Genomic DNA, 15,332 nt, shown 5'->3' with positions numbered 1-15,332 from the left:
AAAAATATATCAAACACAACACAATATAGCAAAAGAATTGTTATGGATTTTGTCATCAGGGTTAATAAACATCTCAGTTCCAAAAAATCTTAGTTTTTTGATATGCTGGGTCTTAGAGGGTTAATGACTGTTTGGGACTGCACTGATTTTTATTTATTTTTTTGTACTAATCTTCTGCTTGTTTTGCTGATGGTTTTCAAGTTTAGCTGATTGTTTGATTTGTAAAAGATGGAAATATTGAAATACTGAAATTAAACTTGAAAGTTTATGTATAAAGTATTTGGCTGTTTTTAAATAAGGAGAGCTCAAACAAGCTGAACCAGCACAGGCAGGTGCCCACTTAGATGCAGGAAAAAGCCACATTAAACTGAACTGTCAGTGCTGTAATTGTTAATAAAAATAAAAGTTGAGACATTTTGTATAAAAAAATTTGTATTTATTTGTTTGTTTTTTCATTCACATACTGTCCAAAGTGCTGTGGTTGTCACGGTTCTGGGCCAGTTTGACCCAGTATTTTGAGTTGTTTTGTTTTGGTGTGTTTTTGCATTATGGATTGTTTTCTTATTCTCTTGTAGTGTTTGTGGTGGTGATGATGATTATTATTATTAGAGTTTCATGTTTCTGTTTATCCGTGTTTAAGGATTTGTTGTTTCATGTTTTATTGTGAAGGTCTGTGTCTCATGTGAGTGTGTTCAGTTCTACTGCTCCCCTGTCTCGTTAGTCCCATTTCTCCCAGCTGTGTCTCCCTCCTGTTGTCCATTCCCTGATTACCACCCTGTGTATATTAGCCCTGTGTTTTCCTGTGCTCAGTGTTGCGTCGTACCCTCAGATCCTGCCTGTGTGTTCCTGTTTGGTTTCTGTTTTTGTTTCATGCCAGCAATAAAAGCTGTGGTTTTCAGTTACATTTTGTCTCGGAGTCCTGCATTTGGATCCACATTTCCACCTGCCCGCACACAGAGCCCTGGCAGTTAGTGATGGGCAGATGAAGCTTCATGAAGCACTGAAGCTTTTCATCCAATTGGTTCATCCCAGCGCAAAGCTTCTTGAAGCTTCATTTGCTCTAGTAGGACACCTACTGGACGTAAAAATATTAGTTGGCATGAATTTGAAGAGTGTGGCCTTTTGCACACAGCCTGTAAATGTCAACAACAAAAGGAGTGTGTAAAACATCTATATTGTAGTGATGGCAGTATACTGTGTATATTTATACTGGCAGTATGGAAAATGATTATTTGGAAATGCTTAAAATGGAAATGATCATTTACTGTGAGGTGAGGTGTGGTTGGGGTGTGGACAGTGGTTGTGCTTTTGTAACGTTGAGGTATGGACAGCAGTCCTGCCTGTTCACATTTTATTCTGTAAAAACTAAATTTTCACTGCTTTTATGACCTTTTTAGTGGGGAGAACATAGCTGGGATTTAATGATTTAACAAATCTTTTGAATCCTTTGTCCTCCACAATGCTAAATGGCTGTGAGTCCTCAATCACCATGCTGACCAGGTCTTCATCTATTTGAGATTGTTCTCCTGAGGAAAGACAATAAAGACAAAGGACAAATATAAATATCACACACGTAACTTATAACAGTTGTATAATATTGTTATATCATTTAGTAACATTACTGCATGCTATATTATCATTGCATTTGATGGCTCACCTGGTCTTGCTCCACAATCGGTGTTCCCTTATTCTCATGCAAAGCTCTGTAGTGCCTAAGCATGGATGAGGTGTTGTTGTTATATCCCAGCTCCCTGGCACATAGCAAACACTTCACCTTGTACAAAAGTCAAGACAGCTTAACATAAATTGTATTGCACCATCAGTATTATGAAAACACATCTTCTGTAGAAATTTACATACCTTGTTGGGAGGAATAAGATCAAAATGTTCCCACACAGGGGAGGACATCCTCCTCTTCTTAGCTGGCCCCATTCTCTCCTGACTTTCTCTCCTCACTCTCATAAACCTCCAAACTGTCTCCAAACTCTCACTAACCGCAACTCTCCATCAAACACCCACATTTTTGAATGAAGTCTGAGGGGTTTATATCGCTGTCATATCTCGCGAAAAAGTTGGAATCACTTCATGAACCAGTCACGTGGTACAGCCGGGCAGCGAGGCTTCGCACGTCATCATTTTCAGCTCCTCCCATAAATGAAGCAAGCCTCGATACGCGCATCGCGGAAACGCCCCCTCCATTACTCAACACACGCTCCGAAACCTCGATACAGAACGTCCCATCACTACTGACAGTGGTTTTTGGTTCAGATTAAAATGACTTTCAGAGCTTGTTTTGTTGCCATGTTTGTGTTTCCTTTATACCAATCTTCTTGCTCAACACTCTGAAATGGTTGAGTTGTAAAAATCGTGTGTGAAATTAGGACGCCAAACAAGACTGAATAGCAGAATAGCAGATTTCCTTACTTTTTGCGTTACGTTTATATGGACTGTTTTTCCACTGTAATAAAAAAAATGTTTCTAATGTTTTCACATTTGTGTCATTTAAAGCTGTTTGTGGAGCCAGTATGCAGGACTCAGAGGCAGAACTGAACTCAAAAGCAGCTTTATTGCTTAAAGGAAAACTACAGACTAGGAGACAAGGAGGAAACTGGGAACGGAAGTAATAATCAACTTAATAATCAACTAGGAGACTGAAACACGAGGCAGACATTCAACATGATGGAGTTTGCGACAAATGACAAGAGGAGACAGAGAGCTAAAATATACCCTGGGTAATCAGGGAGATGGAAAACACACAAGTGAACTAAATCCACCAATGAACCGAGGAAGGCAAAGCATAGCATAACACACAGGGGATAAGGGACTATCAAATTAAAAGAAGGAAACAAAAGCAGGGAGGGAGACCCAGACACAGGGAACAGATAAAGAAACTAATGAACTGAGAAGCTCTAGGAAAGAGAATATAATTTCTTAAATCCAAGAAAAATAGAACACACTGAAAATACTGGTTCAGAGGCCGAGGACCATGACAGTTTGATTAATCCATTTCCACATTTTAGTTATTTCATGAGCATTAGAGGAGAATATATAGATCAAGATCCAGTATGGCAGAATAGGTGTAACATTGCTTGTGCAATCGTAAGATAAAGAAACTACATTGTTTCTTTAATTTAAGGTTTTAAATATGATAATAAAACTCAGTACAACACAACTGGTTCCAACCAGATTCTCCTCCTCAAATGAACAACAGTGTAAGACATATTACACAAAGACTTCTGGAGCAGTGTCCTTTGGAGAGACGAGGCCAAAGTGGAAATGTTTGGACATAATGGACAACACCACTTTGGACAAAACCAGCACATCAACACAAACACCTCTTACCACCTGTCAGCACAGGGGTGGGGAGGTGATGATTAGGGCTTGCTTTCCAGCCACAGGACCTGGGCACCTTGCAGACACTGAGGTGAACATGAACTCCTTTATACCAAGGTATTTTAGAGTCAAATGTGAGGCCCTCTGTCTGATAACAAGAGCTTGATTGAAATTGTGTTGTGCAACATCACAGTGATCCTAAGCAAATCAATAACCACATGTCTGAAAAACAAAAATCAAGGCATTGCAATGATTCAGTCAAAGTCTAGCTGAACCATTGCAACACCATGCACTTCGAGTCGACTGAATTGTTGTGGCGGGAACTTAACAAATGCTGCAAATCTCAAGCTTTTGTAAAATCATATTATCTTGCAAAGAATAAAGAGGCCCTTTTATCTTTATTCTTTAAAGGTAAACGAGGAAGAAGATAATAGAAGGAAATAGAAAATGCAATCTAATTTTACTAGAGACCTCATTTATCCAATCACAAATATTTTCATGATGCACTTTATTCTATGCGTGGGTGACTTATCTGACTTTTACACGAGGCACTTAGTTATACACTGAACCAACAACCAGTCTACTAATCTACAGTTGCACAATATATACTATGTACTCAGGAGGATTGTGTTTCAGGAAGTAGACTGGTGTTATACTGATCAGACCAGCGTTTCCTGACTACATATCATTGTCTCAAAGAGCAAGATAATGAACTCCAACGTGCAAGTATAGTGGCGATAGAAAAAAAAAAACATTGTACAAAGGAGTATGTGTGACGGGGCGTGGTCAGCTGCCAGGCCCCCCTCATGGGTTTAGTACCGATGATGAGTGAGGCTTCCTCCTGACATACAAACACTCCAATTCAAGGAGTTCAAATGGTTTATGTTCCAGTTGCCTTTTGATGTTTTGATTATGTTTTGATTATTGTACAGTGTGTCCTGCACTCGAAGCCACAGATAACCTGGAATCAAATGAATTTTCAAAATGCTACCTCTCCATTTTCTCAGAGCAAACAAATTTATCTGATACAGTGACTTCAACACTGACTAATAAAGGAGCCACCCCATATTTAAATAGAAAAGATGTCCTGGAGGTGGAGTCACCTAGCAAACCCTCATCAACACTGTGGCAAGTGAAGCTCTCGCTGTTGCACAGACAGCTGATGCATGTTTTACTTCTATGCATGAAACAGTTGGGAAATGCTGCTCATGTTCTTACTTTCTGCAGGAAGAAGTTCGAATGCACACATTCAGATCATAGCAGAACTGATAAAATACAAGTCTGAAAAGATGCTGATGGGACACAGCGTGTGACTGGAGTGCTGTGTGACAAATTGTGGTTTCTTCGTACCTCGCAAGTCAAATGTTAGATCTCGGAAGTGACGGAAGTTAAAAAATAATTTTAAAAAAGGGTTTGTTTTGCTTCTTAGCAAGTATGACTATTTGGGCATTCAAAAATGGCTGATGTGGTGCATTTTTGCCTTTGGAACATGCTAAAGAGTTCTTGTTAATGATACACACTTTAACACTTTTTCCAGACAATTGACTTTTATACAACTTGCTATTTTCTGGTACATGAGATTTGGAGGGGCAGCAAACAGGCAGGCAGTTATCCAACAAGGAAGTCCTTGTCCATGCTGTCATTTCCATAGAGTGTTTGAATCAGATTAGCAATACCAGCTATCCTCTTCAGTCTACCCGAGAAAATGCAAGTAACTATTTGAACAGTTATTAAAGTAACCTATTTGCCATTAAAGACATCCTTAAATACCAAACACTGATTGGGCAATGCAAAGCAGGTGCTGAGTTAAAGACCGAAAAAAGGGCACAGTAACCGCCGGCCCACCTCTTCCCCTGAGAGGAAAAAAAAACAAGCCTTGTAGGCGTTGCTTTCAGTTAGCGTTGCTTTGTCTGTTATGTTGGCTTTCATCCTCCCTTAATTTAATTCTTAACATCTTTTAAAAAACCTAACGAATTTAAAACGGACCCAAACAGTCTCCTCACATTCCTCCACCTGGTGTTAAGTAAGGTTAGGATTATATAACAATTTTTTTTACAGACATGAACAAAATCCAAGGCAGCTTATAAATATTTATCCCAATGTTTATTACAAAATAATCCTCCAAAATGTCTTGCGCAGGTACACCCAAACAAAAAAGGTCCAAGGACATTATGCGTACATCTTATTTAAAACGATTGTGTACTGCCAGTGTATGCAGTTCACAGTTACCATTTAAAGCTGTTTAACCGTACAACATATAGCCCCTTACTTAGCAGCATTAAACCCAAACAGATTTGAACATTTGTGCATATATTCGATTCAGCATACTGAATCTGCAACAACAGATATTGATTCTTAATGAAACAGTGATCCTGCATTGGATTGCCTACTGGCAACTACTTGTAACGGCTTTTACCGACACCCAGTTGTTATGTTCTGCAACACTGATGTAAGGCACAAATCCCTTTGTGTAACAGAAATATTGAGGCTGAAACAAACAAAATAAAGAAGGCTTAACAGAACAAAGAGGATTAAGAATATAAAATATATATATATATATATATATATATAAGCTGATCTACAATACGGCAGCAGTGATCAGTGAGATGCTTGGCTACAAGTTGAACAGCCACAAGGGGCAGTACCCTCCATGGAGAAGGAGGCTAGAGGGCAAGATCAAAGTAGCACGGAGGGAGGTTAGCCAACTAACGGAGTTGCAGAAAGGTGCGACAAATAAGGTGCCTAAGAAATACAGCAAGCTGTCCATACCTGAGGCCTTGGAAACTGCCAAGCAAAGACTCACAGCCTTGGCCAGCCGCTTGAGGAGGTACACCAGAGAGATAGAAGGCAGGAGAATAAACCAGCTGTTCTCCACAGAACCAGCAAAGGTGTACTCTCAGTGGCAAGGGAACAATAAGAGAACAGCACCACCAAGGCTGGAGACAGAACAATACTGGAAGAGCATATGGGAGAAGGATGCAACCCATAACGGCAATGCTCAGTGGCTAGAGGATCTGAGGGCAGACCACAGCGACCTCCCTGAACAGGGTCCAGTAACCATCACAGTGGCAGATATCCAAGAAAGGGTCTCCAGTATGAAGAGTTGGACAGCACCAGGGCCCGACATGGTTCACACCTACTGGCTGAAGAAGCTGACTGCACTCCACGAGCGTCTGGCAGCACAAATGAACCAGCTGCTAGTTAACGAAAGACACCCGGAATGGCTAACTGAAGGCCGGACGGTCCTGATCCCCAAGGACCCCAAGAAGGGACCGGTCCCCTCCAACTACCGACCAATAACCTGCCTCAGTACTACATGGAAGCTCCTGTCAGGTATCATATCGGCTAAGATGAACAGGCACATGGGTCAATACATGAGCGGGACACAGAAAGGAATTGGCAAGAATACCAGAGGTGCAAAACACCAGCTACTGGTAGACAGAACAATCAGCCGAGACTGCAAGACCAGACTGACCAACCTGTGCACTGCCTGGATTGATTACAAGAAGGCCTATGACTCAATGCCCCACAGCTGGATACTGGAATGCCTAGAATTGTACAAGATCAATGGGACCCTAAGAGCCTTCATCAGGAACTCAATGGGGATGTGGCGTACAACACTAGAGGCCAACTCCAAGCCCATAGCACAAGTCACCATCAAGTGCGGGATCTACCAAGGAGATGCTCTGTCCTCACTGCTGTTCTGCATAGGCCTGAACCCCCTCAGTGAGATCATTAACAAGACTGGCTACGGATACCGACTACGGAACGGAGCAGTTGTCAGCCACCTCCTGTACATGGATGACATCAAGCTGTATGCCAAGAGTGAACGAGACATCGATTCACTGATCCACACTACCAGGCTATACAGCAATGACATTGGAATGTCGTTCGGACTGGAGAAGTGTAGTCGGATGGTAACAAAGAGAGGGAAGGTAGTCAGAACTGAGGGGATTGATCTACCAGAAGGCAACATTGCAGACATAGAGGACAGTTACAAGTACCTGGGGATCCCACAGGCAAATGGGAACCATGAAGAGGCCGCTAGAAAGGCTGCAACCACCAAGTACCTGCAGAGGGTCAGGCAAGTCCTGAGGAGTCAGCTGAATGGTAAGAACAAGATCCGGGCCATCAACACATACGCCCTGCCCGTGATCAGATACCCTGCTGGGGTAATAAGCTGGCCAAAGGAGGAGATAGAAACCACTGACATAAAGACAAGAAAGCTCCTTACCATGCATGGAGGGTTTCACCCCAAGTCCAGCACCCTGAGGCTGTACGCTAAGCGGAAGGAAGGGGGCCGGGGACTGGTGAGTGTCAGCACCACAGTCCAGGATGAGACAAGGAACATCCAAGAATACATTGGGAAGATGGCCCCAACTGACCGAGTGCTCAGTGAATACCTCAGGCAGCAGAAACCCAAGAAAGAGGAGGGAGACGAGGAACCATCATGGAAGGACAGGCCCCTGCACGGTATGTACCACCGGCAGATAGAGGAGGTGGCTGATATCCAGAAATCCTACCAGTGGCTGGACAAAGCTGGACTGAAAGACAGCACAGAGGCACTAATCATGGCAGCACAAGAACAAGCTCTGAGCACAAGATCCATAGAGGCTGGGGTCTATCACACCAGGCAAGACCCCAGGTGCAGGGTGTGTAAAGAAGCCCCAGAGACAATCCAGCACATAACAGCAGGGTGCAAGAGGCTAGCAGGCAAGGCATACATGGAACGCCATAACCAAGTGGCCGGCATAGTGTACAGGAACATCTGTGCTGAGTACAACCTGGAAGTCCCGAGGTCAAAATGGGAGATGCCCCCAAGGGTGGTGGAGAATGACCGAGCTAAGATCCTGTGGGACTTCCAGATACAGACGGACAAAATGGTGGTGGCTAACCAACCAGACATAGAGGTGGTAGACAAACAGAAGAAGACGGCCGTAGTGATCGATGTAGCGGTTCCGAATGACAGCAATATCAGGAAGAAGGAACACGAGAAGCTGGAGAAATACCAAGGGCTCAGAGAAGAGCTCGAGAGGATGTGGAGGGTGAAGGTAACGGTGGTCCCCGTGGTAATCGGAGCACTAGGTGCGGTGACTCCCAAGCTAGGCGAGTGGCTCCAGCAGATCCCGGGAACAACATCGGAAATCTCTGTCCAGAAGAGCGCAGTCCTGGGAACAGCTAAGATACTGCGCAGGACCCTCAAGCTCCCAGGCCTCTGGTAGAGGACCCGAGCTTGAAGGATAAACCGCCCGCAGGGGCGTGCTGGGTGTTTATATATATATATTACACCTTTTATTCTTAAGAAACCCTGAGAAATTATTTTGGATGATATCTGCGGCAACACAAGCGTCAGATCTAGAGCTGGGCATTGTTCAGAAGTTTACAGGTACAATTAAACTGCAGTGTAAAATTTACCAAATGTAGAACTTAAAATATCAAACCAACTCAAACATGAGTTCAATCGTTCTTTTTAGGTGTTGAATTGCATTGTTATTTGTCCTGTTTTATTTAATGTATGTATTTATTTTTGGAGAAGTCTCAGTATATTTTAAGCACTTTGTAACTTTGTGCAGAAAAACAATACATAAATAAAATGTTTTCATATCATCGCTGTATTTTATTGTAAATAAATACCCAACTCTTATAACCAATTTAACCCGCAAAATGTACTTTCCTCCATACAATCGTAGCATGAAAAGACCCATACAGATGAACCATAGTACTCTGCAATGCTTTACATTTGAATTGGTTGATTATATGTCATCTGTTCATGATTTTCACACTGGCTGGCACGCGACATACAGAAAAACTCCAACAGAAAGTATGAATTAAATATTACAATCAGCTCTTAAAATTCACATTTGATTTACAGGCAGCTAACATTAACTTGGTAACTCTCCTTACACCTGGCTCATTTTCTACGTGATGGAAATTCAGTAAATTATGCAATATAGAGCCAACTTTTCAATTCTTGGCCATTTTTCATGTCCTTAATCTCAGGACAAGGTAGCTAACACACGGCTGCACTCTAGCTGGCAGCTTTTGTCTACTAAAACATGGCCTTTATTAGTCTGTATCAGCTGTAGCTATGCTGAACTTTATGTGATACTAAAATATAGAAAATCAGACCCAATGACCTTAAATGTGGACTCATTTTCCAATGAGAATTCTCAAAATGAGGCGTAACTTTACACTTGATGGCTACTTAAAATTCACATTCATTCTTTCTGTGCAGTAAGTGGGCATTTCAAGCAAAAGAAAAATCTAGCAATCCAACCAGTATAGTACCTATTAAGTAATATTAGACAATCTGGTAAAGAAAGGTACAAGATTTGGTGAGACAAAGACAAAATATAATGCATTGTATTGTAACGCAACAGCCAGTCCTGCCTGTTCAAATGTTGTCAACTCATTTAAGGTATGTGCCAGTCCCTTCTGTCCAGCAAAAGTTTTTTCTCTTTACAGTATGTGAAACAAACACTTACATGTTCATTTGAGCTGGAAGCAGGAGGAACCGGAACATCACTAAGCTCTATTACTGCCTAGAAGTTAAAGTTTGGTGCTACAAATGTTTTTGGCTGGAGAGACCACATCTTAGATTTGGATCATGTACTCTGTGCCACATTAGATACATCTGAGCTGGAAGGAATCTGTGCACAAGTAAAACCTCTTTATAAAAGCAAGGATGGTATTGGTCTAAACTGTGGGATGGAACGTGTTGTCCTGCTGTCTTGACGCCCATGTGAGAAGTGGGGCCAAGTCCTGCCTTGGCCAGACACATCCCCATGTAAACATCATCAATGGGAAGAATGGTAATAGACTGGGACATATTGTAAATGACTGAAGCTGTATAGCCAGAGAGGAGGAAGCCCCCGCCACCACAATAAGGAGGGTATGAGTTTGACTCCTGCACCTGAACAGGAATATAGTACTTGCTGTTTGGTGATCTAATAGGGCCAACATTTTGGATCAGATGGCCAGTAAAGAGGTGCTGGCTTCCATCATTGTCCTTGAGGCTTTGCAGATACTCGACCATGTTGTCTGTGTTGGCAAAGACGTCGTCATCACCATTCAACAGGAAGTGAGCATTGGGACAGTTCCTTTCCATCCATTCAAGGAAGAGTATCTGTTTCAATGTAAGGTTGTAAAATGTGTCACTGAAATCCCATTGGAGGATGTCGTTGTGCTCCTGTTGCTCCAGCTCCAGGAGTTTGTTCAGCCTTTCCTTCTCAAACCCGCTCTCTGTCGTTCCTGAGATGAAGATCCGTCGAATCCACACACCGTTGTGTAACCTCTCTTCACCCCACGTTTTGCGCAGCACCTCTCTGCGTTCATAGTTCCCCGGAGAGCTTTTAATGACCAGAAGAAGAAAGACTTCTCCAGATTTATCAGCTCCTCCACATTTGTCCGGAATGTCCAGTAGCATGGGGAAGTGGCGACAGTGGCGATAGTAGAGGAAATCCTTGATAGAATTAGGCAAAGAGTTGAACTCAGCGATGTTGGCGGTAGATGTGTTTTGTTGACATTTTGGCCATGAGAATACATATGTGCTGTTTTTGGTGTTTTGCGTCAGTCGGCTGTGGTCCTCTCTAACATCTACGTGGAAACTTATAGTTTTATGGTCAACAAAATCTTTGCAAAGGTGAAGGAGCAAAAGCCCGAGTGCTACCACCATCAATACATTTCTTGCCCTGATGGTTTTCATCTTCAAAACTCTGTAGCGACAAGACAAAAGACAGAGATTAATTAAGATCAGAATGAAACTAGACTAACTTATTGAGGAAGTTATTGATTAGAAGCGAGTACAAGCATGCAGTGAACACAAAGATGTGAGCCAAAGCCTTATAGATTTACGTACTACTTGTGCAGTGCATAAGACCCTCGCATTCTTCTTGAAAGTTCCTTTAGGGTGATGTGGTTAAACCCGCAACTGTAGCATACATTGCACTGACAAGGGCATAACTTGCAGGGAACTTGCAATTTGTTTTGTCAGAGTATTGCTGAACATAAACCTATGTTCCCTTTATTAGCTAACAATACAGTGGTTTTTAAAACACTTGTTGACTTGTTTGTATGTTACAATTGCTCTCTATATCTGTGGCATAGGCATAAGGTGAAATTATTTTTCAGAATATGATCCTTTGCTCTGAATGTGGTTTTAAGAGTAAACTTGTGATTTCCTGAAACATGAGGACAGAGTGCACTTTAACTCTAGAATGATCACGTACCAGTGTTAGCTCAGTGATCGTTACAATGGGCCTTATTATAATGTTGCCTTTGTCTTGTCTTGTAATGTGATACTGTATCAGTAAGGGTTGTGTAACTTTGGTGTGATCGTGTTTGCAGGCTGAGATCTACACTGAGGTTTCACCTGTTAAAATCAATCCTCAAACAGCTTAAAATGCAGCAATGGGTGTTATATTCCTTCCAACAGAGCTAATGCTGGTGCCTTAATGGTAGACCGTGTGGTGCACATGGGTTGACCATTCAAAGCATTCATCTTCCTGTTTTAAATTAAACAGAACATGTGTTGTGTTGAAAATATTTGTGCATGCACACAAAATGCGACACGCATGTAACAGCATATGTTTTTCACACATCCTTTTTACAGTACAGTTGATGTTTGTTTTGCAAAAGACTGAAGCATCATTTTAATTATCAAATTCTTTGCTGTAGCCCTGACACCTCATGGGCTGTGGCTTAACACTTATGCAAAACTAACATTTTGGTTTTAATTTGAAATGAAGGCAACACCCTCCCACGAAAAAACATACAAAAACACTTGGGCAACAGGAATGCAAACTCACCTGCACCACGACATGACTCTCAGAGTGACAAGCCAGCAGGAGTGAGGAGACCGAGCTTCAGAGCAGACATGAAGCAGCTGGACATGTGCCTGAAAAATCCACACACAGGATGCTGTCACACAAAATAAAAATAAATCAAATGTTGTTTTGTGTCCTCAGAATGGATGGAATATGTTACATAGGCGGTTTCTGACATTAAGTAATAAAACCACACAGTCATTCTGAAAGAAGCATTAAGGGGGGGAAAAGAAAGAAAGAAAAGGAAGTTCCCGGTCCACACAGGCTTTTGTGTGTTTTTTAAATGCAAATCTGACAGCAATAAAACTCAAAATGTGCAGTGTAACAGTGTTCAGCAATCCTTAAGCATGTTAGTGCGGTAGGACAGCTGCGGCAGATTGCTTTATGTTGTTATTAACCTCCTAGGACCTGGTGTCCACATATGTGGACATCACATTTTGGGTTATTTAGACCAAAATACTCAATTTTGCTCAACATGGGCCTGATTTCTACTTACAAGGACATTATATTGCTACTGTTCTATCAAAATTTTAAACAAATATCCTCATATGTGGCTCTTATTTTTCTTTTAAAAAAAATCTGGTAATTCTTTGTTTTTACATTAATTGGGCCTCAACATGCCCAAATATCAAGGAGAAATTAAAAATGCATGTCGTGGAAGAGTTCGGGTCTTAGGAGGTTAAAGCAGAATTTTCAGTGTTGACCATTTTAACTGTTACTAGTTTTCTTCCTCTTTGTCATGTTTCGGCTGTGTGGCAGGCAGGAGAGGACCCAAATGCAAACTCACAGAGACAAAAGGTAAACTCAAAAAACACAGCTTTATTGCTGGCGTGAAGTGGGACACGAAAAACAATACAAAATAAACTAAACTTGGAAAACTAAAGCACAAAGAGCCACAGGGAAAAATCACACAGCTATGATGGAGACTACGACACTGACAAAGAGAAACACAGGGCTTAAATACACAGAGGGATAACGAGGGAATGAGACACAGAAGGAGGGCACAGCTGGGAGAAATCAGGACTGGACGAGACAGAGACGCAAAACTAGAAACACTCACATGAGGCATGGACCTTCAAAGTAAAACAGGAAGTATCACACAGAGACGCGAACTAGACACAGTGGAGACAGCAACTAAGAAACAGAGACAAACCATAAGGCAGAGGTCTAAGAACCAAAATACACAGAGGGAAATACTCAGCTTTGAACACAAGAGACTAGACTAGAGGGAGTAACAAAAGACCAACCATGAGAACATAATGCACAATGCAGGGTGACAGAAAACAAGAAACTCAAACATGCAAAGACACACCATAAACAGAACAGAGGGGGCACAGAGAGACATGAAGGGCAGGGGAGACTTAACATGGGTTGAAACACAAGGGGGAACTAATAAGCAAATCAACATAGGAGGCCTAATGAGCTAAACATACTATAAACATCAAAATGAACTAAAACTCAAAACACTGGGTCCTAAGACCCAGGATCGTGACACTCTTTTGTTTTGCGTGATTTTTGTGTAGTTGGCACAACATCAGGGTAAAGTCAGGAACAATGGGCTTAGCTTTGGATTCCACAAAAATGGACTGGAAAACGGAAGTTAACTGCACAGTGTCGTGAGTATTTGATTTGTGACAGCCACGACATCAAAAACAATTAAAAAGATGAATAACATATAGGCCTATTTTAAAATTATTTTTGCTGTGTGTGAAAGTGTTATTTACTAGGATCGCTGAATATTTCTATGCTTATTTCAATTTCCTGTTACAATACAAAGGATAATTGTTAACCAGTTACATACTGTGCAGACTCACGAATACAGAAGGCTAGTTTTGTAAAAAGCAAAATGATAAACAGCAGTCAAATTAGTCTTCTGGACAAGGTAGAGAATGATTGCACAGGTTTTAAGTACACTTGTCTGGTTAAGACTTTCACTTTTAATGTGGTTTTTACTTTGTGGTGTTTCTACTTTCAGACAATGAGAGCTCCTTTCAGTCTTGAACATGTCCAGGTACAACAGTCATTTGAAGAGATTTAGAAGATATGCCTATTTACTTTTTAATCTGCAAGTCCGATGGTTATTATATATATTTCTTATTAAATCCTTTCATAGTGTATTGTCATCAAAGCATCAGTAGCCACAGGCTGTAATCTTTTTGCCAAATATTATATTTTATTTTTGTTGTTTGGTCTTTGTTGTCTGTGTTCTCCAGTTTGTTTTAAGATGGTGCCATTTAGTATTTAGTTAATATCTGCCAGCTCCATCACACAGAAGGCGTATTAAACAAATGTAATTTTTATAAACCATCGGGAGATTAAAAGAAGCATTGGTGAACATTTAAGTCCATTTTTTGATTTTTGATTTTTTTTTTTACATAGTGTCATATTGTTGAATGGACAATAGTCGAGCTTTAAGCGACGATTATTAGTTTGTAAAAGGAATTTTTAAATTCCTTTGGCTTCCACAAACCAGACAGAGTTTGTGGAAGCCAAAGTAAGCAGAGTAAGCAAAGTAACACGTCGCGCATGGCTGAAGCATCAGAAGACATTTATCTTTAGCTTTCGTCGAGTTCTAGCGAGTCATGCCTAAACTATTGTAAACTAATCTAGGGGACAGTTAAGATTCATAAAATAAGAGATTTTACAAAGCGACACTCCAAAAAAAATTTTTTTTAAACAGCATTTGTCGTCTATGCGTAATTTCTCAGGAAACTGTGTTATTATAGCCAGTAATATATCCCAATTACGCCGAGTACAAACTAAGCATGTGATGCTCCCTATGCCAGATCCCGTTACTTTACGGAAACTTTATTCGAGGACGCGCACGGGCACAGAGACAGCACTTCGCGAAGCTGCTGTGTACAGTACTTACAAGTTTAAGAAGATCGCCCCTCTCCTGTGTCTGTAGTGAAGTCAGACTAATAGTGAATCCAGAATCCGGTGGCTGAAAAGCTCAGGTCCCTGCACTGCAGGGCGTTGTTCTGTCCGCCCCGTGCGTCATCTCCTCATCTATTGCCTGTCGGTAACGATCTGCGATCATCCCGCTATGACTATTTTCTTTCACAATTTCAATTACTTTGACTGTTGATTAATAACAAATATCTATAGAAATAATATTACTTGTGATTATTATAGGATATATGATATTATAATACTTTAAATGAAGTATAAGTA

At 41.2% G+C, this 15,332-nt stretch overlaps 1 protein-coding gene across 4 annotated transcripts; it reads right to left on the bottom strand.

Moving 5' to 3' along the window:
* Window positions 1–5,414: 5,414 nt before the first annotated feature.
* LOC146558795 (N-acetyllactosaminide beta-1,3-N-acetylglucosaminyltransferase 3-like) lies at window positions 5,415–15,125 on the bottom strand. 4 transcript variants are annotated; one of them, XM_085247370.1, is made up of 4 exons: window positions 15,031–15,070; window positions 12,141–12,229; window positions 11,705–11,837; window positions 5,415–11,048 (listed from the first exon to the last, which is right to left on the bottom strand). In XM_085247370.1, the coding sequence occupies exon 4, from the start codon at window positions 11,036–11,038 to the stop codon at window positions 9,896–9,898; it is 1,143 nt and encodes a 380-aa protein (XP_085103496.1). In that variant the 5' UTR covers window positions 11,039–11,048; window positions 11,705–11,837; window positions 12,141–12,229; window positions 15,031–15,070; the 3' UTR covers window positions 5,415–9,895. The 4 variants fall into 4 exon arrangements, with proteins under 4 accessions (XP_085103496.1, XP_085103495.1, XP_085103494.1 ...); XM_085247369.1 differs by lacking the exon at window positions 11,705–11,837 and having other exon boundaries at window positions 12,141–12,252; window positions 15,031–15,125; XM_085247368.1 differs by lacking the exon at window positions 11,705–11,837 and having other exon boundaries at window positions 15,031–15,122.
* Between the last annotated feature and the right edge of the window lie 207 nt (window positions 15,126–15,332).

Source organism: Mchenga conophoros, linkage group LG15 (genome assembly GCF_057382185.1).
Source record: "Mchenga conophoros isolate Kocher_MC1m ecotype Shallow Benthic linkage group LG15, M_conophoros_male_GT1.1, whole genome shotgun sequence".
In the NCBI taxonomy this organism is placed as follows: Eukaryota; Metazoa; Chordata; class Actinopteri; order Cichliformes; family Cichlidae; genus Mchenga; species Mchenga conophoros.
Note: the sequence above shows the minus strand (reverse complement) of the source record. Positions and strands in the feature narration are given on the sequence as shown.